This window comes from Sus scrofa, chromosome 6 (genome assembly GCF_000003025.6).
Source record: "Sus scrofa isolate TJ Tabasco breed Duroc chromosome 6, Sscrofa11.1, whole genome shotgun sequence".
Taxonomy (NCBI): Eukaryota; Metazoa; Chordata; class Mammalia; order Artiodactyla; family Suidae; genus Sus; species Sus scrofa.
The window spans coordinates 4,480,180-4,507,543 of NC_010448.4; the positions used below are offsets into that span (position 1 = coordinate 4,480,180).

General features: G+C 51.3%; 3 protein-coding genes across 7 annotated transcripts in view; 2 read left to right on the forward strand and 1 right to left on the reverse strand.

Annotated features, from left to right (window-relative positions):
- The window catches only part of DNAAF1 (dynein axonemal assembly factor 1), a 26,359-nt gene extending 22,897 nt beyond the window's left edge, over positions 1–3,462 (reverse strand). The window contains exon 1 of the mRNA XM_021093733.1: positions 53–3,462. The gene's annotated coding sequence lies outside the window, so the exon portion shown is untranslated. The remainder of the gene's footprint in view (positions 1–52) is intronic.
- The window catches only part of HSDL1 (hydroxysteroid dehydrogenase like 1), a 21,330-nt gene extending 264 nt beyond the window's left edge, over positions 1–21,066 (forward strand). The window contains exons 2-6 of one of the 4 annotated variants that reach the window (XM_003126834.4): positions 7,641–7,692; positions 10,587–10,812; positions 12,391–12,836; positions 13,019–13,246; positions 18,879–21,066. In XM_003126834.4, the coding sequence (XP_003126882.1) occupies positions 10,593–10,812; positions 12,391–12,836; positions 13,019–13,246; positions 18,879–18,977 (993 nt within the window). In that variant the 5' untranslated portion in view covers positions 7,641–7,692; positions 10,587–10,592 and the 3' untranslated portion in view covers positions 18,978–21,066. The remainder of the gene's footprint in view (positions 1–7,640; positions 7,693–10,586; positions 10,813–12,390; positions 12,837–13,018; positions 13,247–18,878) is intronic. The other 3 variants (XM_005664320.3, XM_005664318.3, XM_013998155.2) reach the window with 3 other exon arrangements.
- MBTPS1 (membrane bound transcription factor peptidase, site 1) overlaps positions 23,351–27,364 on the forward strand; it is a 55,072-nt gene continuing 51,058 nt past the window's right edge. Inside the window, exon 1 of one of the 2 annotated variants that reach the window (XM_005664321.3) lies at positions 23,351–23,495. The gene's annotated coding sequence lies outside the window, so the exon portion shown is untranslated. The remainder of the gene's footprint in view (positions 23,496–27,364) is intronic. The other variant, XM_021093728.1, reaches the window with a different exon arrangement.

Below are 27,364 nucleotides of genomic sequence, written 5' to 3' on the forward strand. Positions count from 1 at the left end.
CTTCGCCCCTCCCTTCGCTTGGACCGCCGCCCCAGCATCCGTCATTCCTGACCTGTCCACGCTGAGCGCCCCTTTCCCAACTCCTTGCAGGCGTTGCACCCCGCTGAGCACCCGCTCGTCTGGGCCCTCCCCTCCCCCAGGCCCCGGCAGACCTGGGGCCCCACCCACCCCGGGCGCAGGCCCTACTCTTCCCCAGACCTGACCCGGGTGCTCTCCACGAGGCTCTGAAAAAATCACCCCTTTGTGCTGCTTTATTCTCGTTTCCAAAGGACTTGTCTGAGTGGGGTTTGTTGTCGTTGTCTTTGTTCTGATTTAGAAGTAGTTGAGAATAAGAGGTTCTTGGCGAAAGGGCACCATCAGTTCCCCAGCGGAGGTTGGTTGTTTGGCCCTGCCCCGTGCCAGAGGGGAAGGGTTCTGGAGACCCGTGAGGCTGTCGCTGTTCCAAAGGAACGTGCAGCCCAGACACAGCCCGGCGACGGCAAGCCCGGCGGCCCTCTGGGCGGTGGCAGCGTGATGCCCGCCTGGGGGGTCTCACAGTGGGAATCGCCAGCCTGGCTTCTGGAGTTTGATAGACCTTGATCTGAATTCCCACCTCTCACTTTTTAGCTGCAGAGCCCTGTGTATGTCAGCTTAGCTTGGTTTCTGTAAGCTGGGAGTGATTTAATTCTGCCTAATAAGGTGGATGAGACAAGTGAGATGAGAGGTGTAAAGCTTTTAGGGGAGTCTTTTGCATAAAGCCAGCTCTCATCTTAACGCTGAGCGTGACAAATAGCCATTAGCTGAAGGTGAGCGCTGAATTATGGGGGCTAATAGCTAGGGCTTATTGAGCACTTATTATGTTCTAGGCTCTGTAGTGAGCACTTGATACAGATGATGTCATTTAAGCAGGAGCTTTCATCCCCCTGTTTACAAGGGATGGAAAGGAATCTCACGTTCTTACAGGGGAGTCTGGATTCGAATCCAGGGTGTCTCTTTTCATAGTCTGTGTGCGTCACCGCTGCAAAAATACTACAGGGGCATAGAGTTAAACAAATTGGTATTTTTTAGTAGGTTTTTTTTTTTTTTGAAATAAAATTCACATAACATGAAATTCGCTACTTTAGCTTAGCCATTTAACAGTGTACTGTTCATAGCAGCATATTCACCTTGGTCCACCTGCTTCATTCTAGAACCTTCCCATCATCCTCCAAAGATATCCCACCCCATTAGCATTCACTCCCCCTCCCCCCCTCCCCCGTCCCATGGCAGCGCAGCTCTCCTTTCTATCTCTGGATTTGCTTTTTCTGGACATTTCTGTCTGGCTTCCTTGACTGAGCATACTAGCCTCAAGGTTTGTCCCTGTCGTAACATCTGTCCCTACTTCATTCTTTTTTTTTTTCTTTTTTCCTACTTCATTCTTTTTATTGCTGACTAACATTCCCTTACGTGGAGAGGCCACGTTTTGTGTATCCATCATCTGTTGTTGCATCTGGGATGTTTCCACTTCTTAGCTAGTGAGTAAGTAATGCTGCCATGAACATGGCCGTGCAAGTTTTTGCATGAGCCTCAGTTTTCACTTATCTTGGGTCTGTACCGGGGAGTGGGTGCTGTTATTATTTTAATTCCTACCGCAGCCATGGAGACCTGAAACTGAGGGCTGTCCGATCTTGGATGAGAACTCCCATGTTCTGCTCCCTCCACGCAGCCCCCCATCAGCTCAGGTTCGTGCTATCCCAAACATGTGCTAAGGAAGGTAAGGAGATTCCACGCAGTCATGAAACACCAGGAAGAACTTGGTCAGAGTGCTGATCCAGAGTTTGAGAAGCGTCCCGAGTTCTTTCTCCCTGAGAGTGAAATTTGAGCTTTGAACCCAAAGCATTATTTGCTTCTGTTTATGAGAGAAATAGCACCGTGCCAGGCGGAAGGAGGCCGAGCAGAGATGGATGTGATCGCAGCCTCACCCCGTCAGGCAGTGAGGGGAGATTCAGGACTTAAGGCTGAAAAGCAAATTTGTAGGCAAATTTTAGAACATAGTACAGGAAAACGTCTTGACGACCTGGGGCTAAGATGGGATTCCGCAACCAGAACATGACAAGCACAAACTGTGCAGGAAGAAGATTGATGAATTTGACGACAGTAAAGTTAAGACATTCAGTTTATTTAAAAGCACTGTAAAGAGACAAAACATACAGAGCACTAGCATGTAGAATATAGAAAGAATTCTTGTAACTCTGACAGAAAAGGAAGAAAAAAGGCCAAAAGCTAAAACAGATATTTCCCAGATGGGAAAAGACCAGCAGCGCATACATATCAGCAGAGTGTCATTCCCCTCGGTAGTAGTCAGGAAATGTAAACGAAAACCACTGGGAGATCCTGTTTCACAGCCAGCCTCTGGCAGGTGAACCGTTGGACCCTGCCAGCCGTTGCGAGGAGGCAGTGTGAGCGCACACTTGCTGCTGGTGGGTGTGTGAGTGGGTTCAGCCGCTTTGGCAGCTTCTCGTGGAACGTGTGGATGCCCTGTGGCCCCGCAGTTCCGCTCGTAGGCCTGTCCCTTCCAGAAACTCCTGTGCCAGGACAACACGTGCAGGAATGTTCATGGCAGCGCTGTTCGTGATTGTAAAGCCAGAACCGGCAAGAACAATGCTGGTGCCCGCGAGCAGGAGAGCGGGTAGATGGATCACACAGCGGTGGCACCTGTGGCCTGCAGCTCCAGAGTCTCGCAGACAACACCACGTGCAAAAAACCAGTCATCCAGGGATGTGCGTGGTTTTGGTTCCTTCATGGGACAGTCAAAACCAGGCAAGATGTAATACTGTTATTTCACAATCCGTGCAGGGGTGATAATAGTACAACTGTTCAAAAATGAATGCAAAAGCAAGGGAACGATGATGCCAGAATTTAGGAGTGTGGTCACCCCCAGGGTGGCGGAAGGGCTGGGATCAGAGAAGAAGCATCAGGGCGCCTGAGACTCTGCTTTTGTCTGTGAAGTCAGGTGGCTGTGTGGGTGTTTGGTTTACTGTTCTTTGAACTGTGTGTAAGACGTTTTCCAGCTCGTGTGTGTATTTCTCAGTTTGCTTACATTACAGAAAAAGTAGTCTTAGGCGTTCCCGTCGTGGCGCAGTCGTTAACGAATCCGATGAGGAACCATGAGGTTGCGGGTTCGATCCCTGGCCTTGCTCAGTGGGTTAAGGATCCGGCGTTGCCATGAGCTGTGGTGTGGGTCGCAGACATGGCTTGGATCCTGAGTTGCTGTGCCTCTGGCGCAGGCCGGTGGCTGCAGCTCCGATTGGACCCCTAGCCTGGGAACCTCCATATGTCACAGGAGTGGCTCTAGAAAAGGCAAAAAGAAAAAGAAAAGGTAGTCTCAGATGTGTCTCCTGCCCTCAGGAGGCCTGTGCTCTCTTGGGGAACCAAGAAAGAGACAAACTAAACACTCACGTGCCCCGTGGGCGAGAGCGGAGGGAGCTCAGATGGTGCAGGGTGGGCCCGGGAAAGGACGAGAGACTCGGGCTTCATTCTTGCCCAGGGCCTGGCCGTGGCCGGAACCTTATCAGTGAGTGCCGGGCCTGAGCTGGGGAGATGGGCCTTGGGCTGGCCTTACAAGGACAGCTCCGGTTTGAGTGCTGAGAGCAAGGCAGGTCCAGGCTATGTGTGAAAGAAGCAAGACTTCTCTGGGGGAAAAAAAAATGTTAATGAACATAAAACCCCTGACCCTGGAGCCTTAGTGAAAGGTTGGACTCTGCCAGCTGTCGTCGAGGAGGCCGAAGACCCCCTCAGCGAGTCCAAGATCTTAGGAATCTCTCAGGGTATTTCTGCTTCCCCATGACACTTGAAGGTTTTGGTTTGAGGGATGTTGCTAGATTTGCAACTTGTCTCTTTTTTGTCCTAAAAACTGGACCGATCATCATTTGTCCCTCTGCCCATCGGAACTTCCTGTGGCTGTTAGCACAAATCACCACAAACCTGGTAGTTTAAAACAAGATCTGGTTATTCTCTTGCAGTTCTGGAGGTTAGGGGTCTCAGGTCAGTCTCTCTGGGCTAAAGTCAAGGTGTCAGCAAAGAGATTCTGGGGAGAATCAGTTTCTTGACCTTTGCCAGATTCTGGAGGTGCCTGCATTCCTTGACCTGTGGCCCCTCTCAGCATCTGCCAGTCCAGCAGCCTCTGACCTCTGTGCTCTGACCTCCGCACTCTCTCCGCCTCTGCTTCTTGGGCACATTTTCTTCTCTGACTCTGACCCTTCTGCCACCTTCTAATAAGGACACGTGTGATCACATTGGACCCACCTGGATAATCCGGGCTAATCTCCCATCGCAGGATCCTAACCTGCAGAGACCCCTTGCTGCCTAAGGCGACATGTTTCCGAGGTGTGAAGAGCAGGACGTGGTCCCAGCAGAGGGGCCAGCGTTTACGACGCCGCTCCCTTTTGTTCGGTGGTGCTTTAAATGCCTTTTCCGCCTGAGACTCGCTTTGTTTTCTCTGACAACATTGTGGCCAGTCCGCCTTTTGTGTTCGTGGACCATCCCCCACCAGGTGGCATTTGGAGAGCCTGGTGACGCCTGTGTTTCAGCCAAGCCGCTGCTCCCGGAGCTCTGGTGGCTCAGGGTTTTCATCTCAGATCTGACTGCCTTTTTCCCTGTGGGGTTGACTCAGCGAAACCGTAGGTCAGGATAATGTTACAGGCGCAGCAGATGCGCTTTGAAGAGATGACTTTGCTCCTTGGACTTTTGACCATAATTTTCAGATGATGCTTTTATAGTTGTAATGTCCCTTCAAAGGGTTATTTTTTTTAAAGACCTTTTTTCAGCAGCTTTAGGTTTATGATACAATTGACAGGAAGGTAGAGAGATTTCCATCTATAGCACCTGCTCCCTCCCACACACGCAGCGCCTCCCCCGTCAGCATCACTCACAAGGGGGGTACCTGTTTCACCGAGGATGAACCTGCACGACTCACAGTGACCCGAAGTCTTTGCCGGGGAGACCTTCGGGTGTCTGAGGAGTTAGCACTGGCGAGGGGTGCCCTGTAGAAGCAGAAGTGCCTCACAGACAGTAAGGCATTGCGCTGCTTTTCCTGTTCGGGGGACAGTTCTGTTTTCCTGTGTTGTTCACTGATGTTTTAGTTTCCTGTGGAGGCCAGGAAACAAAGCTTTAGAGGAACTTGAACAGGCAGCTTGTACAGAGACCAGGAGTGGGTTCCTCTGAGCTTTAGACTAGTACCCAGCCACGCAGCAGTGAGCTGGTCCAGCCCCAGAGCAAGCCACATGCAGCCTGGCATCTCTGTAAAGCTCGAGAGCCTTCTCGACCTAAATGGGCAGTAAACTCCTTTCAAACTGTGCTTCCTTGAGCTTTCCTAGAGTTGGATGGTGCGGGGGGCGAGGGGGGCGTCCTGATTTCTCCTTTCCTTAGAAAGGCATTATGTTCCACCTTGTCCTTACACGGGTGGGGAAGGGGGTGACAAGGAGGGCAGGGACGTGTGATTTCCGATTATTGGCCCCTTCTGGCCCATCGAGGTGCGAGCCAGGGGGCGAAGGTGTCTGGGGTGTGTGAGGAGCAGCTGGGACTGGGTCACAGAGCCTCGCACTCTCAGTCCACCTTTGCCTCGTCCCCATCTGGAGGGCCGGGGGCCCAGGCTCCTCACTTCCCGCCGTGCTGTCACCATACCTCCACCACTGCCACCTGCTGTCTTCTGTACCAGACCCACTTGGCTCCCGCCTTTGGCGTAAGGGACTCGCCCAGAGACTAAGTCCAGCACTTCTGCTCGGTGCAAAGCACCTCACGACCTGGGCTCCCCTCCCAGCCCTGTGTCCACCCCGGGGTGCACGCCCCCATGCCGTGAGCACAGTGGTGTCACCAGTGCCTGGCAGGTGGCCTTAGGCAGTGCCAGGCTCTGCCTCCCCTCTGCTCCCTGGTGCCCTGGCTTCCTTGGGCGGGCGGGGTCCTTAGCCTCCAACACTTCCTGTTCTCTTCTTTGCTCTTCTAGTAGTTTGGTTTTCCATGTAGACTTGCCCACAGGCTAAGGACCATGCATCTTTAGGCTTCTTGGCTGTTTTTTTTTTTTTTTTATCATTCACAACTAAACTGGTATTTAAATTTATCCGTTTCGGGAGTTCCCCTAGTGGCTCAGCAGAAAGGAATCTGACTAGCATCCAGGAGGATGCAGGTTCGATCCCTGACCTTGCTCAGTGGGTTAAGGATCCGGTGTGGCCATGAGCTGTGGGGTAGGTCACAGATGCGGGTCAGATACCGATTTGCTGTGGCTGTGACGTAGGCTGGCAGCTGTAGCTCCAATTCAGTCTCTAGCTTGGGAACCTCTCTATGTTGCAGGTGAGGCCCTAAAAAGACTATTTATTTGTTTATTCATCAGTTTCTTGTGAGTTTGGTCTCTGTGAGTCAGGTATGTGCATCTTGAGCTGCCTCTGTGGAATGATAAGTTGTATTTCACACCTAGAGTGCCTTCAAACCTTTGATTCTCTGTGACTTAAAAAAAAAAATCTAACCAATGATAAATGTATAAGGTAGCTGTCTGGTGGAACTGCAATTTAATTTTTTAAATTATTTTTGCTTTTTAGGGCTCCACTTGTGGCATATGGAGGTTCCCAGTCTAGGGGTCGAATCGGAGCTATAGCTGCCAGCTTACACCACAGCCACAGCCATGCCAGATCCGAGGCCCCTCTGCGACCTACACCACAGCTTACGGCAATACCGGATCCTTAACCCACTGAGCGAGGCCAGGGATCGAACCTGCGTCTTCACGGATGCTAGTCTGGTTCATTAATCACTGAGCCACGACGGGAACTCCTGGAACTCCAGTTTTAAATATTGTGATGACCTGTCCCACCCCAACCAGTTGTGAGGGGGTCTGGTGGGCAGAGTTGAGAGACCAGCCGAGCTGGGTTGGAGGCCCGACTCCTCTGTTCTGTTCCGTGGTCCCCTCCTCGTGGGGGAACAAGACTGAGAGCTGGCCCACAGGCTTGGCAGCACACGACTGTGGATAAATGTGTGAGGGGCTGTGGAAGGTGCTGGAGTAATGGACAGGAGGGAGAGCTGGCCCCAGCTCCCCTGGGAACGCAGCCTGCAGGGCAGGCGGGGGGTGCAATGGTGGTTCAGAACCAAAATAGGTACTAGTGGGTGTGGGCTGGAAGGAGAGGAGGGGGTGGCCCTGGATTTCCTTGCCTTGCCTCCTTCTGAAGCCCCCACCCCCTCACAGGCAGGAAGGGACCATACCCTCTGCACGCTGCCAGCCCATCACGCAGGTGCTCAGGTGGGCCCGCCTGAATCTGCCAGGAATTTGGCACGGATGCCAGGCCGGTGCAGCTCCAGAGCCCTGCAGCTGGCAGGCAGGTCGGTGGTTTGCAGAGAGTGGGGGAGGAGGTGGCTGCTGCCCCTGCCCCACGCCGGCCCTCTGAGCCAGCTTCGTCCCGTCTTTTGGAACAGTCCTTAGGAAAAAGGCGCAGGGAAGGGGTGCCTCCCAGCCGAGCCTTCCCCCAGCCGGCGGCGGTGGAGCCTGCCTGGCCCAGACACGGAGCCCCTGCGGCCTGCACACAGAGGTCGGCGTTTTCCTGCTTTTCAGAACCTCTGGTCTTAGTTTTCTATGAAATTTTCCCACCTGGGCTTGGACGACAAAGGAGAGGCATTTGTTTCTTGTTGGTTTTTGTTCACAGATTGGCTGTGAGAGAAGGCAGAGGCGCGTGTTCCCGAGGCCCCAGAGAGGAGGTAAGGGGGACCACGGGTGGCTCACGATGGAGCAGGAAACTCGGGCCCCTCCTCGTGGTCAGGCATCTTTTGCTGGAGGTTTTCCTTCACAGATGGTCAAATTCTTGGAAAAAACCGTGTCCGAGGGGCTTGACGTTCCCTTTACACAGCTTCCCACGGGGGTGGGCTCACTCCACGGGGCACACCTGCCTCCTGTGCAGCTGGAACCTTGTCGGAGGCACTTCCGTCGTGACTCCCCATGCGTGTGCCTTTGGCTGCCGTCCGTCGGGCCTTGATACAGGTCTTCTGCTTTGCATTGAGAACATTGTTTTAGCAGCTTAAATATGCACCCATCTCTTATTTTGAGGAGTAGATTTAACATTCCAAGTATCTAGTACTTTTTGTCATAGTTTTGTTATTTCTAACTTTATTGCATTTTGTTTGAAACACGCTGGTGTGAACAGCAGTAGTATTTTTTGGCCATCCCTGCAGCATGGGGAAGTTCCTGGGCCAGGGTTCAGGGACCCGAGCCGCCGTACCGTCAACGCCGGATCCTTAACTTATTGAGCCACCTGGGAACTCCTACAAGTGTTATTTTTTTGCATTTCCTTTCCTCATGGCCTAGTATTTGATTAATTATGAGAGAAGTTTCTATAACCAAACCCTAAGGAGTACGACATTTTACTAGAAATAGAGGGCCCCTTCCGTCATTTGCTGCGCTGTTATCTGAGAAAGATGCTGCTTTAACTTACTTGATGCCCCGCCACCTTAATTCGAATTACGGTGGGGACGGGCGCTTTGAGGTTTGCGGGACTCTGTCCTTAGTGCCGGCCCTTTGGGAATCCTCCTGCCTGTTTCTTCGGTTGTCATGTTTCTTTCGTGTGTTTTGTGGGTTTGTGATTTGGACTCTACGTTCCTGTAGGCACTGAACACACCTATATGTCGATACATACATGTCTATGTTAAGAGTGTTTTCATTGCCTTATGTGCCTGTTTTCAGCGTGGCGTCATTCTTACAAGGCGTTCCATTCCAGCGGTTAATTTGTTTTCTCCTGCTTAGTTCATTTATCACCCTGCGAAACTTGGCAGAGCTCAGACTGCGTTGCACTGGAATGGGAGGGAATTCACTTTTTTTTCCTTAAGCTTCTGCCGCCTTTTGCTGCTATTGTTTGGAATTTTCCCAGTTTCAGCATTTTTTTTTTTTTTTCTCTTCTAATACAATTTCTATAAGTGGGTCCACTTCCAGAAGTTTTTTTGTTTTTGCTTTTTAGGGCCACACTCGAGGCATATGGAGATTCCCAGCCAGGGGTCGAATTGGAGCTACAGCTGCCAGCCTGCAGCGCAGCCACACCAATGCCAGATCCAAGCCGCATCTGCGACCTGCACCACAGCTCACGGCAATACCGGATCCTGAACCCACTGAGCGAGACCAGGGATCAAACCCGCACCTTCATGGTTCCTCGTTGGATTCGTTTCCGCTGCACCATGACGGGAACTCCCACTTCCCAAAGTTTTATGCAGATAGTTTTGGCTTTGCACCCACTGTCATTTGTGTAAAAATGCCGTATCCTGTGCATGTTTGAGCTCCCTGTGGTTTAACTGTATTGGGGCTGGCTCATCTTGTGGATGTCACACCTCGTGGACGGCACACAGGTCAAGCCTCAGGGGTCCCCCAGGTCTAGTCTAGGACGAAGTTCATCAGCCTTGGTCGTGCCCGGCCTTGCTCTGCCTCTTCAGGGTTATTTGTGATCACAGGCCCATGTACACCCGTTCATGCGGCATTTAAAGTTCTGTTAAATGTCCGTTTCTTCTCCTGGGTGCAGGTATTTAATTCATCTTTGAATCTTTAGTGCTTCGTGATGCCTGCTCTGTGGATGCCTACAGGAATTGTGTTGGGCTTTTCTTTCCTCACATGGCAGGGGCCAGAGGTCAGAGGTCGTGGTGACAGTGGTGTCAGCAAGATAGAGGGTGCTTATCCACAGCCGTTTGAGAGAACTAGTTCCTCCAGTTTGGGGAGTATCTCTTTTTAAGTATACACTTACGAATGTGATTTATACATAATCTAATTTATGTTAAAGGTTCTTAGAGTTTAGTTTTGTCTCCAATGGGTTGTAAGTTCTTTGAGCCCAAAGCCACGTCTTAATATTACTTCTGTTTCTTCTGCTTTGTCTCCTCGTGGATAGTAGGCCCTCTGCATTTGCCAGTTTTGAGGAGATCAGTTCAGTAAAACAAATAGACACACTTCCGCTGTTAGGAGAGTTAGAAGGTCTGTGCCTGTCATCAGGCCGGACGAGGCGCTGCTTCAGGGCACAGAGCACATCGTGTTTGGCTCCGTATCCGCAGCACTTAGCACAGTGCCTGCATTTTAGTAGGACGTTGATAACTCTTTTTTTTTTGTTTGTTTGTTTGTTTTTGTCTTTTTGCTATTTCTTTGGGCTGCTCCCGCGGCATATGGAGGTTCCCAGGCTAGGGGTCAAATCGGAGCCGTAGCCACCGGCCTACACCACAGCCACAGCAACGCGGGATCCGAGCCGCGTCTGCAACCTACACCACAGCTCACGGCAACGCCGGATCCTTAACCTACTGAGCGAGGGCAGGGATCGAACCCACAACCTTCTGGTTCCTAGTCGGATTTGTTAACCACTGCGCCACGACGGGAACTCCGGAAGTTGATAACTCTTAACCGTCCTGTGGACTAATCTTAGAAGGAAAGACCTTCCTAAGGGACACATGCTCGGTCGCGAGAGCCTAAATTGACAATTGGCGGCAGCCACGGCTGCATGCATTTGACCAGTCGCTGTTACTTGAATGCAAAATGGTTAAGCTCTGACGTCCCCAAACATGTTTCTTCCCGGAAACTGCGTGTTCCGTCACCGTACTAAGCAAAGCCCCCGGCTCTCTTCCCCTCCCCTTAGGCTGCCATGGCTGCCGTCGACAGCTTCTACCTCTTGTACAGGGAAATCGCCAGGTCCTGCAACTGCTACATGGAAGCCCTGGCCCTGGTTGGAGCCTGGTACACGGCCAGGAAGAGCATCACGGTCGTCTGTGACTTTTACAGCCTCATCAGGCTGCATTTCATCCCTCGCCTGGTGAGCAGAGCCGATCTGATCAAGCAGTATGGAAGATGGGCAGTCGTGAGTGGTGAGAGATGGGATTTCAATTCTTGCCTAATTCATTAATTAATATTTTTTTTATTTTTTGGCTGCTTAGGGCTGCACCCGTGGCACCTGGAAGTCCCAGGCTAGGGGTCACATCGGGGCTGCAGCTTCTGGCCTATGCCACAGCCACAGCAACGTGGGATCTGAGCCAAGTCCCCGACCGATACCACAACTCACGGCAGCGCCAGATCCTTAACCCACTGAGCAAGGCCAGGGATCGAACCTGCGTCCTTATGGATGCCAGTCAGATTTGTTACTGCTGAGCCACAACGGGAACTCCAATTCTTGCCTAAAAGTGAAATCCTCTTTCCTGTTTAATCTGTGTTTTAGGTTGGATGCATCATTCAAGGAGTTAGTGAATTTAATGTTTTCATAGGATAAAAAAATGAAATTTATGGGACTTCTGTTGTGGCTCAGCAGGTTAAAGATCCAGTGTTGTCCCTGCTATGGCACGGACTTGACCCCTGGCCCAAGAACTTCCATGTGCTACGGGTGCAGCCAAAAAATAAAAATTTAAAATTTAAAAAATAAAAATAAAACTCTGTTATGATTATGTTTGTAGTTGTTGTTGTTTTGTTGTTGTTTTTTTTTTTGTCTTTTTTCCTTTTCTAGGGCCGCTCCCACGGCATAGGGAGATTCCCAGGCTAGAGGTCGAATCAGAGCTGTAGCCACAGGCCTATACCAGAGTCACAGCAACGCTGGATCCGAGCCGCGTCTGCAACCCACACCACAACTCATGACAACACCTGATCGTTAACCCACTGAGCAAGGCCAGGGACCGAACCCGCAACCTCATGGTTCCTAGTCGGATTCGTTAACCACTGAGCCACGACGGGAACTCCATGTTCGTAGTTCTTAACTGCCCTCAGCTTGGAAGCGTTTTCCTGGACTTTCTGTCTTTCGTGTTCCGCCCTCTCCCCTCCCAGTCCTGCTCCGGCCCCGCCCTCCTACCCCCTGCTTTTCCATTGCGCTCTGTTCTGCTGATGTCCTTACAGACTGACCCATTTTCAGAAATGCTTCCCTCATTTTAAATTTCATGGTAGGAGTTCCTGTCATGGCGCAGTGGAAACAGAGCTGACTAGGAACCATGAAGTTGTGGGTTTGATCCCTGGCCCCGCTCAGTGGGTTCAGGATCCAGTGTTGCTGTGAGCTGTGGTGTAGGCTGGCAGCTGTATCGGGGGAACCTCCAGATGCCATGGGTGTGGCCCTTAAAAGTCAAACCTACTAGATTTCGTTGTAATTTGTCACTGTTTCACAGGAAGGTAACTCCTGGCACTCATCCAAGCCAGATTAAAGTCTGAAGACCGTTGCCCAGTGCCTGACGGTCCCCCCGGCCAATGGGCAGCTCCTCTCGCGCCAGCTGTCAAGATGCCTGGGCGAGTAGCTGCCTAGCCTGTATCCTTCATGTTGCGGGTTTGACCTCGTGCTTGATGGACCAGTTGCAGAAGCAGTTTATTTCTAGGGGGACTCCTTGTCCGTTCAGCCTGGACCTGGGGCGCTTCGAGTCCAGGGGGGTGGCACCATGGAGTGAGTTGCTGTCCTTCCCTGCTTTGTACCGCAGGCGCCACAGATGGGATTGGAAGGGCCTACGCAGAGGAGCTGGCCAGCCGCGGGCTCAACATCGTCCTGATTAGCCGGAACCAAGAGAAGCTGCAGACGGTCGCCAGGGACATCGCCGACGCCTACCGGGTGGAAACGGACGTCATCGTGGCGGACTTCAGCAGCGGCCGCGAGATCTACGACCGGATCCGGGAGGCCCTGAAGGACAGAGACATTGGCATCTTGGTGAACAACGTGGGCGTGTTCTACCCCTACCCCCAGTATTTCACCCAGGTCTCGGAGGACACGCTCTGGGACATCGTGAACGTGAACATCGCCGCGGCCAGCCTGCTGGTCCGCATCGTGTTGCCGGGGATGGTGGAGAGGAAGAAGGGCGCCGTCGTCACCATCTCCTCGGGCTCCTGCTGCAAGCCCACCCCGCAGCTGGCGGCGTTTTCGGCGTCCAAGGTCGGTGCCGTCCTGCGGGAGCGTGCGCGTCGCAAGGGTCTGGGCCACTTCGTTGAGCTCTTTCGCGGCAGCTCGTGTTCGCTGACGCTGTATTTTCTCCTGTGGCGACACGAAGTCTTTTCTCTCCTGAGTCTCTTCGAAGGTCCCGAAAAATTCCGTCTCTTCCCCTCCTGTTTTGACAGGCGTATTTAGACCACTTCAGCAGAGCCCTGCAGTATGAATATGCTTCCAAAGGAATCTTTGTACAGAGTCTGATCCCGTTCTACGTGGCCACCAACGTGACCACGCCTGGCAGCTTTCTGCACAAGTGCCCCTGGTTGGTGCCTTCACCGAAAGTGTACGCACATCATGCTGTTTCCACCCTGGGCATTTCGAAGCGGACCACCGGGTACTGGTCCCATTCTATCCAGGTAACAGTTGGCTCTCGGCTCTGGTGATTAGGTTAATGCGTCCTCAGCCTTTCTGCACGAAACGGGGATCCGATCGAGGCCTGGTGCCGAGAGATGAGAATTGTAGATTCTGATTCTTAATCCTTAATGGTTCCGGTTGAGTCACTGAATCCACTTTTGTGGAATTACTCTGTTCAGAACGTTCAAAGCTTCCATCTGCATGACATCTACAAGATGACGCATGCTGCTTTAATGTAGATCGATGGTAGCAGCGTACAAATACTAGGCATTTACACGGAAATTTCAAAATAAATGCTCAAGGGGCTGTGTCAGTCGTAGTGTAATCCCAGACATAAGACCCTGAAAGAGGCCTTTATTTCATGTAACCGTTATGTTGGATAGTATCTCAGTACGTTCTTGGATTCACTTGTTCAAAAAAACATAGAATTTCGTTTTTTTGACTGTACCTACAGCATGCACGTGGAAGTTCCCAGGCCAGGGATCGCCCTGCATTGCAGCAGCGACCCAAGCCGCTGCAGTGACAATGCTGGATTCTTAATGCACTGCATCGCACAGGAACCCCCTAGAACTTTATTTTAGTCTTCAGACATGCCGAACATTTGGATCTTTAATGTTTTAAAGAGGAATCTTGTTGGAGTTCCTGTCCTGGCTCAGCAGTAATGAACCTGACTAGTATCCATGAGGATGCACATTTGATCCCTGGCCCCGCTCGGTGGGTTAAAGGGTCTGGTGTTGACGTGAGCTGTGGTGTAGTCACAGATGTGGCTCAGATCCAGCATTGCCGTGGCTGCGGTGTAGGCCAGTGGCTACAGCTCTGATTTGATCCCTAGCCTAGGAACTTCCATACACTGTACATGTAGCCCTATTTAAAACAAACAAACAGTAATCTTATTAAATATTTGAAATGTTGGTCCTAAGTATTAGAGAATAATGATTTATTATAACAGACTTGTGTTTTCTTATCTGGCATAGTAAGTAGAGGTGTTCTAGTTTAGAATTTTTGTTTTTTTAAGATGTAGAATTTTCTTTCTTTCTTTCTTTCTTTCTTTTTTTTTTTTTTTTTGGTCTTTTTAGAGCTGTCCCTGCGGCATATGGAGGTCCCCAGGCTAGGGGTCGAATCGGAGCAGTAGCCGTTGGCCTACACCACAGCAACTCGGGATCCGAGCTGAGTCTGTGACCTACACCACAGCTGACGGCAACGCCGGATCCTGAACCCACTGAGTGAGGCCAGGGATTGAACCTGCGTCCTCATGGATGCTAATCAGATTTGTGTCACAATGGGAACGTCAAGATGTAGAATTTTCTTAAATATCAAGCTCATATTTGGGGGACTCTGCATAAAAACTACTAAATTTGTTAGTATCAAATAAGTAGGTAAGTAAATCAACAATTTTTACTTTGATCAAAAGTATTGGCTAAAAGTTTCTTTAACATGAAGAAGTTTTACTGCAGTGTTTGTTTTTAGGTCCTTAGTTACTGGAGAAAAGCAGAAAAACCTAAAATGTAGTTTTGGAAGCCTCTGACCGTGCCCTTCTCTTGGAAATAAATGTGTAATGCGGGTGGGATTTGGACGTGAAGCCTGTGTTTATAAAATTCCACCATCGTTGTTACCAAGTTCGTTCACATGGATGAACTTTTCTTGAGAATATTTTTTCTGCCAAGAAATTGTGTTAAACTAATTTAATTCCTGGATTAGTTTTCTCTGCAAAGTTGTTAAAACCATCCCTTTTCCTCGGGTTTATTTTCCTCAGTTATTCTTGCCAGTTTCAGTTTCACAGTGGAGATTGGCTCCATCCTTCCTCGTTTGTCTGTAGCAGATCTCTCTGGTAGCTTTTGCCATTTGACTTTTCTTTTGTCCTTGTCATTTCTTCTGATGCCATTTTCTCAGGTTGTAGAAATCTGACTGTTGCCCAGCTTTCCACCCCGCCAGTCTTGATGGTGTGAGACACGCCTGGTGTGAGGTTTGGTGTGCTGGACATCGCGTGTCCAGTTTTGGCTTTTTTGGTTCTTTTTGTTTTTTGTCCTTTTTAGAGCCGCACCAGTGGCATGTGGAGGTTCCCAGGCTAGGGGTCTAATTGGAGCTGTAGCCACCGGCCTTCGCCAGAGCCACAGCAATGCAGGGTCCAAGCCATGTCTGTGACCTACACCACAGCTCATGGCCACACTGGATCCTTAACCCACTGAGCGAGGCCAGGGATCGAACCCACAACCTCATAGTTCCTAGTCGGATTTGTTTCGCTGTGCCACGACTGGATCTCTGTGTGTCCAGTTTTATCCTGTGCTGTTGCCTCCAGTCGGTCTTGTTGTCGTGAGTTAAGACAATGCCAGCCTCTGACAAGCTCTGGTGACAGGCCGCACACACACGGTCAAGGGGAAGGAAGACGCAGAAGGCAGTCTCAGGAATTTGGCCTCGGAAGGTCTGCAGTGTCTTTTGCTCAGGCAGGAGCCTGAGAGGAAGCAACTGGGTGTGGGGAGAACTAGTGCGTTCTGTACATGCTGGACTCGAAGGTTCTAGGGACCATTCAAGAGGAGGGGAGCTGGCTGCCGCGCAGACGGGAGGCTGCACGTGGAGCGGGGCTGGCCTCCAAGGAGAGGGCGCAGAGGAGGGGCCCAGCCTGGGCAGGGCAGCCCGGAGCTTGGGCACCGTGGGCCTGGGAGGAGCCCCAGCCCGGGGACCCAGGAGGGGCAGGCAGCCAGCTGGAGAGGAGAGCGGCTCGGGGCCCGGGAGAGGTGGTTTGGAGGAAGTGGGTCGCCTTCAGTGTCGCTCACATGAGGGGCAGCACGTGTCTAGAAGGGTGGGCATCTTGGAAATCCTTGGTGCCCTTGACGGAGGCAACGCGGGCAGCAGCCAGGTTTCGGGAAAGGACGGGGTCACGGAGACCCTGTGTGGTGGGAGGGGCCCGTGTCGCTGGGTCCAGGGCAGGGTGGCTGGTAGTTGATGACGGTAATTAATTAAGGGCCGGAGGGAAGCGGGCACCGGAGGAACAAGCTTAAAGCCAGGAGAGCGTGGAAGCCTCGGTCGGGCCAGCTTTCCGCTCGGTGCGTGTCACGTGTAGGTCCGGGTCGTCCTCCTGAAGCCCCTCTGGGGAGGAGCTCAGGGCCGTTGACTGCAGTCTCCCGCGAAGGGAGCGCATTCGGCCAACATGTCGTAGTTTGTATAAAAGGGGTTGTTTTTGGAGTTCCCATGGTGGCATAGTGGGTTAAGGATCTATTGTTGTCTTTGCGGCAGCATAGGTTTGATTCCCTGGCCCAGCTTAGCCGGTTAAGGATCCAGCATTGTCACTGCTGTGGCTCGGGTTCGATCCCTGGTTTGGGCATAGCCAAAATGAAAAGAAGAAAGACGAGAGGCAAGGCGGGGTTCGGGGGACATGAGGGGCCTGGGCCTACCATGTGGGTGAGGGTCCGAGGGAGGCAGGCCGCCCCCCTGCCCGAGGTCCAGGCCCGTCCCCCCGGCTCCATCTCCTGGGCTGGCTGTGGCTAACAGGGCCCTTAGCCACGCACCTGCACCGCAGCCTCGTTCCCGTCTCTGGAGACTCCGGTTTAAGGACCAGCTCATGTTCTTGGGGATCTTTTCTCGCCGTTTTAAGCCTCACCTGTCTCGGTCTCTGGGGAGTGCGTGGCACTTGTATTTGAACTGCTGTGTACATTGCCCGCAGCTGGGTGCCTACCCTTAGTCCATGCATCCTGTGGACTTCCTCCCCTTGGCTTGCGGTCCCCAGGTCCAAACTGGGTACCCACAGGGCTGGCGCTGCATCGTGGTCGGGGAGGAGCAGGCCTGGACGCTCGGCTCAGGATCCCCCAGTGCATCCAAACCTTGCAGAACCCGAAACCCGCCCCCCCTCTCTTTTCTGCACTTCCCCTGCCTGAGCCCGGGCGCTCCTTTCCCGAAGCGGCTGTCAACAGCACGGGCTGATGAGTCGGCCCCGGAGCTCATCCGTCAGTTCCCGGAGGAGAACAGCCTCCTCCTCCTCCCTCAGCGCTTTCCTTCCCGCTGCCGGGGCTGAGGCCTCCCGGGAGCCAGTGAGTCTCCGCCTGCCCCTCCTTAGAGAACAGGCAGAGGCCACCTCCGTGCTGGTCCCCCTGCTGCAGACAGTGGTCATGAGTGGGAAAGAAAAACGGATTTCTAGTTGCTGCTTCCTTCTCTGCTCAATAAATACCGAAAAAAATGCCCTTTGAGGAGTTCCCGTCATGGCTCAGTGGTTAACGAACCCGACTAGCATTCATAAGGATGTGGGTTCGATCCTTTGCCCTGCTCACTGGGTTAGGGATCCAGCGTTGCTGTGGCTGTGGTGTAGGCTGGTGGCTGCACCTCTGATTGGACACCTAGCCTGGGAACCTCCATGTGCCGCAGGTGCAGCCCTAAAAAAAAAAAAAAGCCGTTTGAAGAGGGGTCCGATTACCTACCTGCGTCAGGTGCCCACGTGTTTCAGCGTGACCCCCCCTGACGGGCTCCTGTGAGGGAGCCACATGCCGACTTGTTTTTAATCTCCTTGGATTTTAGGGCATTTTGCTGTAGGACATTGGCTCCAAAGAGGCGTGGGTACTCGAGTAGTTTTTTCCCACGAAATCTTGGCTCTGTAACGAAGACCAAAAAGACCTTACTTGTTTTCGCAGAGGGTTCCTCCTGGCTCCGGGCCACACGGGGCTCCTGTCTCCAGGTGGCTAGGCTGGAGCTTCTGTGGAACCTCCTGGGAGCAGCTGCTTGCAGTTCGTGGGCTTGGAACCCCCTCTTTGTTCACTGTGGTTCCTGGAGTTGCACAGTAACCTGGGTCTGTTTCTTAAAAAGGTGACCTGGCCTCTGATATTACACCTTTGTTCAAGGCTAGAACTTGAGCACCCGCTGGGGACCTGTCCACCCCCCTTCCTTAACCTACAAGGGGTTAAACTTTCAGGTCTCAGTCAGATCTGTCAGCAGTGCCAGGGGTTTCTCCTCCTGGGCACTGCTGGCCTGGCAGTTGGATCATTCCTTGTCGTGGGTTGTTCCCCAGCACCCTTGACCTCTGCCCGCTACATGCCAGTAGTACCATCACCCCGGCTGTGAGAACTGATAATGTGTCTGGATGTTGCCCTATGTCCCCTTGGGGGGGGACGTGGCCCTGGAGGCCCCGCCCCCCGGAGGAGAGCCTCAGCCGGATGTCCTGCCCAGGTCCCCCAGCCTTCTTCAACACCCCCGAGACTCCGCCAGGGGGTGTTTGTGTTTGTGACTCAGTGCTTTCGTACCTTAGCCCCACCCTGCCCCTCCACCCCAGCTTTCTCACACAGCACTAAGCAGGTATGCATTTGTCTGTTTCTCCTGCCTTTTATTGCCAGGATGGCCAGTGATTCTTAACCACATGGCACACTCTTCATCTCGCGTTAGGTAAAGATGGAATCGCATCATTGCACATAGGCCTGTCCGCCTCCTTAGAAGAAGGGGGTGGGTGGGCGGTGATCCCATTTTTTTCTCCAAGAGTCTAGCGTAGGGCCTTATGCAGAAGTAGGGGCTCAATACAAGAGCTCCTCAGAGTTTTTTTCCTTTTTTGTATTTGATGTGACTGTGATCTTTGTTGGTTTAAATCATTGCTGATCTGTGCGTTTTGTTGTCGATGGCTTTGGGGTCTAACCTTATGTCCTTTTTCTCTTCCATGTTTAGTTTCTTTTTGCACAGTATATGCCTGAATGGCTCTGGGTGTGGGGAGCCAATATTCTCAATCGTTCTTTACGTAAAGAGGCCTTATCCTGCCAAGCATGAAGCTGGATGATGGTTGCGAAGTTTTGCCAACTCGTGGGAGCCCGCAGTAGTCTACGTGTGGAAGAACACATGTAATTTATCTTCTGTAACTTCTTTTCTTACTGATTATTTAATTATGTAGCATACCGTTGACTCATCATTTGCAAAGCAAACACACAGTGCTTTTAGACTGCTGTGGAAAAGCGTCACGGGCCTCGTGGACGGCCCAGAGTGCACAACGGCCGCGGCTCCAGACCTGACGGAGGAAGGCTGGGTCTCGATGCTGTTCCAAAGTTGTGCGATGTCTGTCCACCTGGGAGCTACAGCCGTCTGACCTTGAAGTGTAACGTGACCCGTCGGCTCTCCGCCCTTCACATGTTGTTTCTTAAAGGGAAATTGTCTGTTTCAGCGGGTGAATTCTCTTCGTTTTCAAACGTTCATCAGGAAAACCTATTTAAAGGCGTTATTTTCGAGGGAAGATTTCTGCCCTCTTCAGTGGAAATCCGTGTGTATCACGTGTCGCGTTAGTGGTTTGGCCCTCCGCGTGTGAAATGCCGCTCTTGCAATGAGCTCTCATTGGCGAACCATACGTGTATGTATGTTGTGTGCATCTGGGCAACTTTATTTATGAGCAGGTTACTTTTAAAGAGTTCTTGTCAAGATGGCTTCATGTGGAACCGTAAAGAGTATGAAAATTCCCGATTGTTCCTTTTCATACTAAACAAGGCAACCCAGTTTTGTGCTGTCAATTTGCCCTGTATAATATTACTGTATTCTGTTTTTTTTAAAACCCTCTGTGGAATTAATTCTTTCCTAGATTTGGACATGTAATGACTGACCCGTAGTCATCCCTTGATTTATAATTACTGTGGATACGTAGTGATTTCTCAGCACGTGACCCATTTAGAGCTGAAATTTAGCCCTTCAGAGCTTGTCATTTCTGGTTGTCAGACACTTTTCTATGTAATATTATTGTTTCATTCCAGTAGCATTATTGGTATAAACACCCAGTATCTGTGGAATAGTAGTTAAACTACGGACAAATTACGTGTGTGATACGACGTGTTGTACATGTTTGAAGAATGTTACGAGCTCATTGTTGGTTCGTGTAATGAATTTCGCGTCATAGTGACTCTTTTTATTGGTACGTAGATAACTATGCACAGCCCCCCACTGTAAGGGTTCGCACTGAAACCTACTGTGAAATGTTTCTGGTTCAGGTCTTGGCAAGCCCGACATTTTTGAGGACCACACACCTACGGCTTTGACAATTGTAAATCCCCGTACAAATGTGACAGTGTGTGCAGAATGTAAAATTCAGAGCTTCGCGTAGTGACACTGATGTGGGAACTGGTAAACGGAAATCGGGACGCTCACGGAACTCTCTTCGCCCTCAGATCACGTTCCGACACGAGTCGGCCTAAGCATGCTTTTTGTGTCAGGCCCACAGTTTTGCCAGTGGCATGGCCTTAGTGTTTCCAGATCTGGCTTGGACTCGAGACCAGTGCCTAACTTCAGAAGCTCTTCACTTACAGATCAGGCCTTCATCACCGAAGAGGAAGGACCTCAGGCGGAAAACTTAACTTGTTAGTGGCCCCGCGTGGAACTGGCCGTCTTGATGGAGCTGGCTTGGAGGTCCTTTGTCATATTGGCATTTCCCCACCCGACGGTGAGTTTATGGTCATTAAGGCTAGAGAAAATGTCATTTCAAGCCACATTGACTTGAACTTTAATCGACGTGTGCTAAGCAGCAGCGACCTGATGTGGAAATGCCATCTTATCGCTAAGTGTCGTGTGGTACGGCTGTGTCTCACATTCATAGATTAGGTGTTGGATCATTGTTACGAGACTAAACCATGTCAGTGATGTTTTGAAATTCTTTGCTTGGCAGAACGTGTGTAAATATGCTGATTGGTGCAAAGTTCATGAAGGGTCAAAGGCAAGGCTCCTCCTTAGGTTTTACCTTTCCCAGAGCTCACTGAGGAGTCATCATTGGACCACTGGAGGTGGGGTTTGCCTTGTTAAGACAGTGGGAAATACGAACCTTTGAAACAATCTGTGACCTGGAAATTTAACAATAAAAGCAGATGCTTTGCTTCTTTTGAAAGAGGCTTTGCTCCATGTGTTTGCAAATTGAATGTTTGGAAAGAGACTTTTCCCGTTAGAAACAATTATTTTAACATTACAAAAAATTTAATCTAGGAACACCTGTGATGGTAATTCATTAAAAGCTGGTAATTCACTAAGAAAATTGTGCATAATCGCCTCCTAAGTCTTTTAAAACTACACAGTTGGTTTCTTGCTCTCGTTCTCCTGGTGGGTTGCACAGGCGGAAGGCTGATTTTGATCACCGACGTTGCCACGTGGAGATCACTGGGGGATTTGCCGTGATCCATTTTCATCCAGCAGTAGAGATAAAAATTAGTGGGTTCGAGAAAGCGGGGGAAAGGAGTTCCCATTATGGCTCAGCAGTAACAAACCCACTAGTATCCATGAGGACAGGGGTTCGATCCCTGGCTCTGCTCATTGGATTAAGGATCTGGCATCTCTGTGGCCCTGGCATAGGCTGACAGCTGCAGCTCCAATTCAACCCTTAGCTTGGGTACTTCCATTTGCCCTGGGTGTGCCGCCCCCCACCCCCCCCCAAAAAAAAAGAAGGATTGGGGGAAAAAAGGGAGACAGGTAGAGACAGCTTTTTGGGGGGAGTCTTGTTCTGTTTTAACCTCAGTTATTTAAAATCTTGTCTCATTTGGGAACCAGAGTGTTAAGTGGTATCCTCGGTCTTGACACGTGTGCCCTCCGAAACCGGCTCTGGCTTGGGCTGTTACTCTTTAAACTAGCGTTCAGTTTGAATAAAGATTTACATTCCTGTGGAGTTTTGAATGCTTTTTTATACACGTGAAGTGTGAGCTTAGGAAGTTACTAGAACCCAGTGGAAAACCAGTAGACCAGGATCCTGGGGCTCTCAGCCTTTCTTGGTAGATTTCCAGCTACCTCTCTGCCCTGCTCCAGCCCCCTGCAGTTTCCAGAGGTCTCAGGAGTTGGCAGCATTCAGTTCTTTCCTGCTTTGGACTTCGCTATCACTGGATAAGGATGTTTGCAATTCACTAGGCTTCCTCTGCTCCTGACAGTTGGGCTGTGTGTTTAATGGCCCAGTGACTTCAAGGGCTTATAAAAGAACCCTCACCAAGACCAACTGACCCCAGATGAGAACACGGTTATGTTTAAGGTCTAGGACTTTATTTGGTGGCAGCAGGAAGTAACTTTGAGTATTTACAAATGCAAGAGAGTTCTCTGCAGCTTGGGAACATTGATGCAGTCTCGGAAGGGGGAGAACTTACCCTGATGTGGGTTGGTCTTGTATAAGCACCGCCATTTATTACATGTGTGTTTATCCAGCTCTGTATGCATATGAGTCCTTTAACCCTCATCCTATGAGATAAGCATTACTATGTCTTTAATGAGTGAGGAAGGTGAGGTACAAAGAGCCAAGTTACAGCTTGCCTCGTCGGTGATTCTGTTATTTATCCCCGATATGAAATGAGTTTGGTTCAGTATGGTTAAAGGGAGATGCGGTGCTGTGGTTTCTTGTCACAGAAGGGTCATGCAGCATCATCACGGTGCAGGGAGAAGTTCAGACAAGCAACAGTTTTATCTCACTATAGAGCACATCCATTGCCATCAGCGTAACATGATAAAGCATTGCAATGTCATCAGCATTACAGGACAGGTTTTCAGTCCCCCACTTGTGCCCCCTGTGGACCACCTCAACTTTAGAAAACCGTGATCACTACTATCTCCATCACCCAAACATTTCGGGGGAGGCACACGTTTCTGAGCGTGTAACACATTCATCCTTGTTTCTTCAAGGCCCGCTTGGCGTCGATGGTCCAGGAGCGGGAGGGGTTAGGAGTGGAGCGGACGGAACTTGGGCCAGCGGGTCTCGCCAGTCAGAATGGGAGTCGGGGGAGGACTCGAATTCTCAAGCCCGGAGCAAGCTCTTCACCCGCCAGTGTCCCTGCTGCCGCGCGGGTAAAACGGGTAGAGGTTTGCAGAGGGCGCACCTCGCGACCCCGGCTCTCCATCCGGACATCTAAAGGCCCCGTGTACGAGCTTGCTGGCCGTTCCGCCAGGGCTGTCCTCCGTAGGCCCGGCGCAGCCGCTGTCGCGGCCCATGCAGATGCCCTGAGCGCTTATCCTAAAGGCCAGCGCATCCCACACGGAACGCTTCCGACTAGGGCCCTGCCGGCCGATCACGCCCCTGCGCCTCCCGCTCCCTCTCCCGCTGCGGGCCGCAAATGTCGCGAGATCTTCGCTCGTCCTCCCGGCCGGAGCCCCGCGGCCCTCCGCGTCCTGAGCGCGCACGCAGGGCACGCACGGCCGGCAGAGCCCGCGCTCCGGGCCGTCCGTCTCCCCGCCCCGATCGCGCAGTCTCGCGAGCGTTGGGAGTAAACAGCCCCGAATGGAGACTCGAGGCGTGTTCACCGCGGAGGCGCCGTTATCTCGGGCCCGACGGACCCGAGCCTGAGGCGGCCGCAGGTACGTCAGGCGGCTCGCTCTCCGGAGCCGCCGCTCCTCCCGACCCACGGGGCCGCCGGCGCGCTCCGGCGTGCACGCCGCGCTGGAGGCCCGGGGGCCGGGGTCTACGCGGGCGGGGGCGGCGGGCGGCGGCGGGGCCTCCTGCGGCCCTGGAGCCTCCGGGCGCGGACAGGGAGGCGGTACGGGGCGGTGCGGGGCGGAGTGAGGCCGGGCGGCGGAACGCGCCGGGGCACCGCGTGCAAGCCCGCAGGAGCCGCGCGGTCCCCGCCGCTGGCCCCGGCCGGTGTCCCCGCCTGGCCCCTCCGTGTTCGCCCTGGTGGCTTGCTCCGTCTCACCATTTTCTTCATCTGAAATGAGCTTTGCCAGAGTGAAACCGTGTGCCTGGCTCTGGCCCTCAGCCCCCGAACAGACGGCAGTTCTCGGTCTGTTCCCAGAGGGGAGCTGCTGGCCGGTCTCAAGTGGCCTGGGTTCTCTGCCCGGTCTCCGTCTGTACACCCTGCTCCACTGGTTTTCACAAACGCGAGGCAAGAAGCTCCAGAGCAAGTGGGGCCGGTGGGACTCTGGTTTACGCTCAGGAGCAGCACGCCGTTCACACCTGTAGAGTCTTCACATCCTGCCTTGCCCTGTCCTGAGTGTGCTGCCCGAGACGGTTATCCAGTCTGCATATTGTCATTAAGGTCTTTGCCCCTTGACGTTTTTTGCTGAGAGCCCCTGCGACTTTTGGCCTAGTCGCCTATTGAATTGAATTTGCAAATTACACTAAATATTTACAGTTACTTTAGACTCTGAAGGACACTTCCAAGTGAGAGAGAATGGTTTAACATCTCAGAGTTGAACTCTGACGTTTCCTATGGCCCTTTAGTCTTAAACGGTGCTGGCGAGGAGCGCTCACACTTCAGGGTCTGAGGTTGCCTAGGTGCACAAGGGAGGGGTGTGGCGAACAGTGGTTCTTCCCACCTTTTTAATCTGCGACACTCATTTTATATATATATATATATATATATATATTTCAATGTGAGAGCTTTGTTAAGGTCACATTTACAGAGCATGAAGTTCACCTGTTTTAAATGTGTTTAATCAGTATTTGGCTTTTGTTGTTCTAGTAAATTTGCAGAGTGGTGCAATCATGACAGCCCAGTTTTAGAACCTTTCAGTCATCCTCCAACGATCCCTGGTGCCCATTTGCCATCACTACCTATTTCTAATCCCAGCTCTAAGCAACCACCGCTCTACCTTCCGTTTCCTTATTTGTCTTTTCTGAATGTTTCGTATATTCAGGCAGAATCATGTGTGGCTGTTGTGTCTGGCTTCTTTTATTTCATATACTTTTTTTTCTTTCTTTTTTTTTTTTTTTTTTGCCTTTTTGCCGTTTTCTTGGGCCGCTCCCGCGGCATATGGAGGTTCCCAGGCTAGGGGTCGCATCAGAGCTGTAGCCACGGGCCTACGCCACAGCCACAGCAACACTGGATCTGAGCTGCGTCTGCGACCGTGTAGGTCACAGCTCATGGCAACGCCAGATCCTTAACCCACTGAGCAAGGCCAGGGATCGAACCTACAACCTCATGGTTCCTAGTCGGATTTGTTAACCAGAGCCACGACGGGAACTCCTCATATACTGTTTTCAAAGTTCGTGTATTAATACTTCATCCCTTTTTTTAAATTGAAGTATACTTAATTTACGTTGTGTTTCAGGTATACAGCGAAGTGATTCAGGTATACACGTGCATATGTGTTTTTTTTTCAGATTCTTTTCCATTACAGGTTATTCCAAGATACCGAATGTAGCTCCTTGTGCTGTACAGTAGGACCTTGGTTATCTCTTTTATACGTAGTAGTGTGTATTTGTTAACCCCAAACTCCTAATTTATACCTTTTTCCAATACTTTTTTCCTTTTTATGGCCCGGTAACCTGGTGTAGGGATGTAATACATTTTGATTATCCATCATGCACTGCACTTTTTGGAAATAAAATTTTGTGTTCCCAGGCCCGATGCTGTTGACCTCTTTGTTGGAAGTGGTGGTGGCGTCAGCAGCCAGCCGGGACTTGTGACTGTAAGGTGTATCCATTGCACTCCCCGGGTATCCCTTATCATCGAGAGTTGCTTGTGTTTATGAAAGAGAAGTTCTAGTTTAGTACTTGGAGAGCCTTCGGCGCATCCAGCGGGCTCCAGCAGGTTCTCTTGGAGGAGTCAAGAGCTTTTCAGCACATCCTTTCCGTCGGCATGTTCTTTGATCGCATTTTCTATCAGCCTGATGGGAGATCGTTTTTGTCTCGCCCGCTGCCGCTGTCCTTTCTGTGGCAGTCACAATAAGTGCCACAGGTAATTAGATGCTGCGGGCCTGGGCAAACTGCACGTGGCTCCTAGTGTAGTGCTGTAAGTGGGATTGGGGTGGGCATTTGCATCTGCCTCTTTACCCCAGGAGAGAGTGAAGATACGGGGTATATTTAATGGGGAAAACTTGGTAACTCCAGCCCTTGGTGACTTGGAGTATTAAGAACAGGGGCCTAAACCTTGGTCTCCGTGTCTGGCGTGAGGCAGGTTAGAGGGGGTTGTGAAAGAGACCGAAGCGGACTTCCTCCTCCCCGCGGCCTAATCAGGTTTGACATGCTGCAGACATCTGTTAACTAGGTTTATTCATCTTAACAGTGCCTGTGTGCTTAGCAAAACGAGTGTAAAGTGAGGGAAGAACCAGCCTCATACGTGGCTGGCCAGTCAGTACTGGATGGCGAAGGGTAAAGAGAACGAGACTGGAGCAGTGTCTGTGAAAAGCAGAGGCAGGAGAAAACAGTGTAAAGTCTCTTGACTCTTGGTGCTGAATTTCTTGTGTTTTTTTCCCCTGCAAAACCTACTACTCGGAGTTCCCACTCTGGCACAATGAGATTGGTGGCATCTCCATAGCGCTAGGATGCAGTTTGGATCCAGCCTGGCACAGTGGCTAAAAGGGTCTGGTGTTGCCGCAGCTGCGGCGTACGTCAAAACTGTGGCTCAGATCTGATCCCTGGCCACAGGAACTCCATATGCCGCAGGGGTGGCCAAGACAAAAGAAAAACAAACAAAAAAAAATGTGCTGATGGACAGAATGTGCCAGAATGAAGGGTTCAGTCAGGCTTAAGATACACCTTTATTTTAAGATAGTGTGGTCTGGCAGCTCTTGAATGTTAGCCTATTAAACAGTGGTAATACAGCCAAGTATGCAGTTAGTTACGAAAGTGGTACTTCTGCAGCCAAATTTTAATTGAATTGAATGGTGTCCTTTCGTGGCCTCAACACAATTCGTTCTTTTCTGGATCTGTTTGAGTAGAGGGTTGTTAAGGCACATCTGTGTAATTAGATGACCATCAGGTGATGCAAGTCGTTTCCTCTCACCTGAGTCATGTTCTTTAATTATTTGCAAAGGGCAGTTCCCGTTGTTGCGCAGTGGTTAACGAATCCAACTAGGTACCATGAGGTTGCGGGTTCCATCCCTGGCCTTGCTCAGTGGGTTAAGGATCCGGCGTTGCTGTGAGCTGTGGTGTAGGTTGCAGACGCTGCTCGGATCCCGCGTTGCTGTGGCTCTGGAGTAGCCCGGTGGCTACGGCTCCGGTTAGACCCCTTGCCTGGGAACCTCCGTATACCACGGGAGCGGCCCTAGAAAAGGCAAAAAGACCAAAAAAAAAAAAAAAAAATTATTTGCCAAGAAATAATTTCAGATGCACTTTAGTTATATCCAGTGATGCTCATTTAATGCAAAGGGGGAGTGTCTCAGAGCTGCAAGGAACGTTAGCTGTCACTGGACCGGTGGCTTTGCCCAACTGGTCCACCTCCTCTGCTGTCTTCCGTTTATACAGGGGTCTTATTGAATCTTATTCCTGGCATTGTATTATTTGA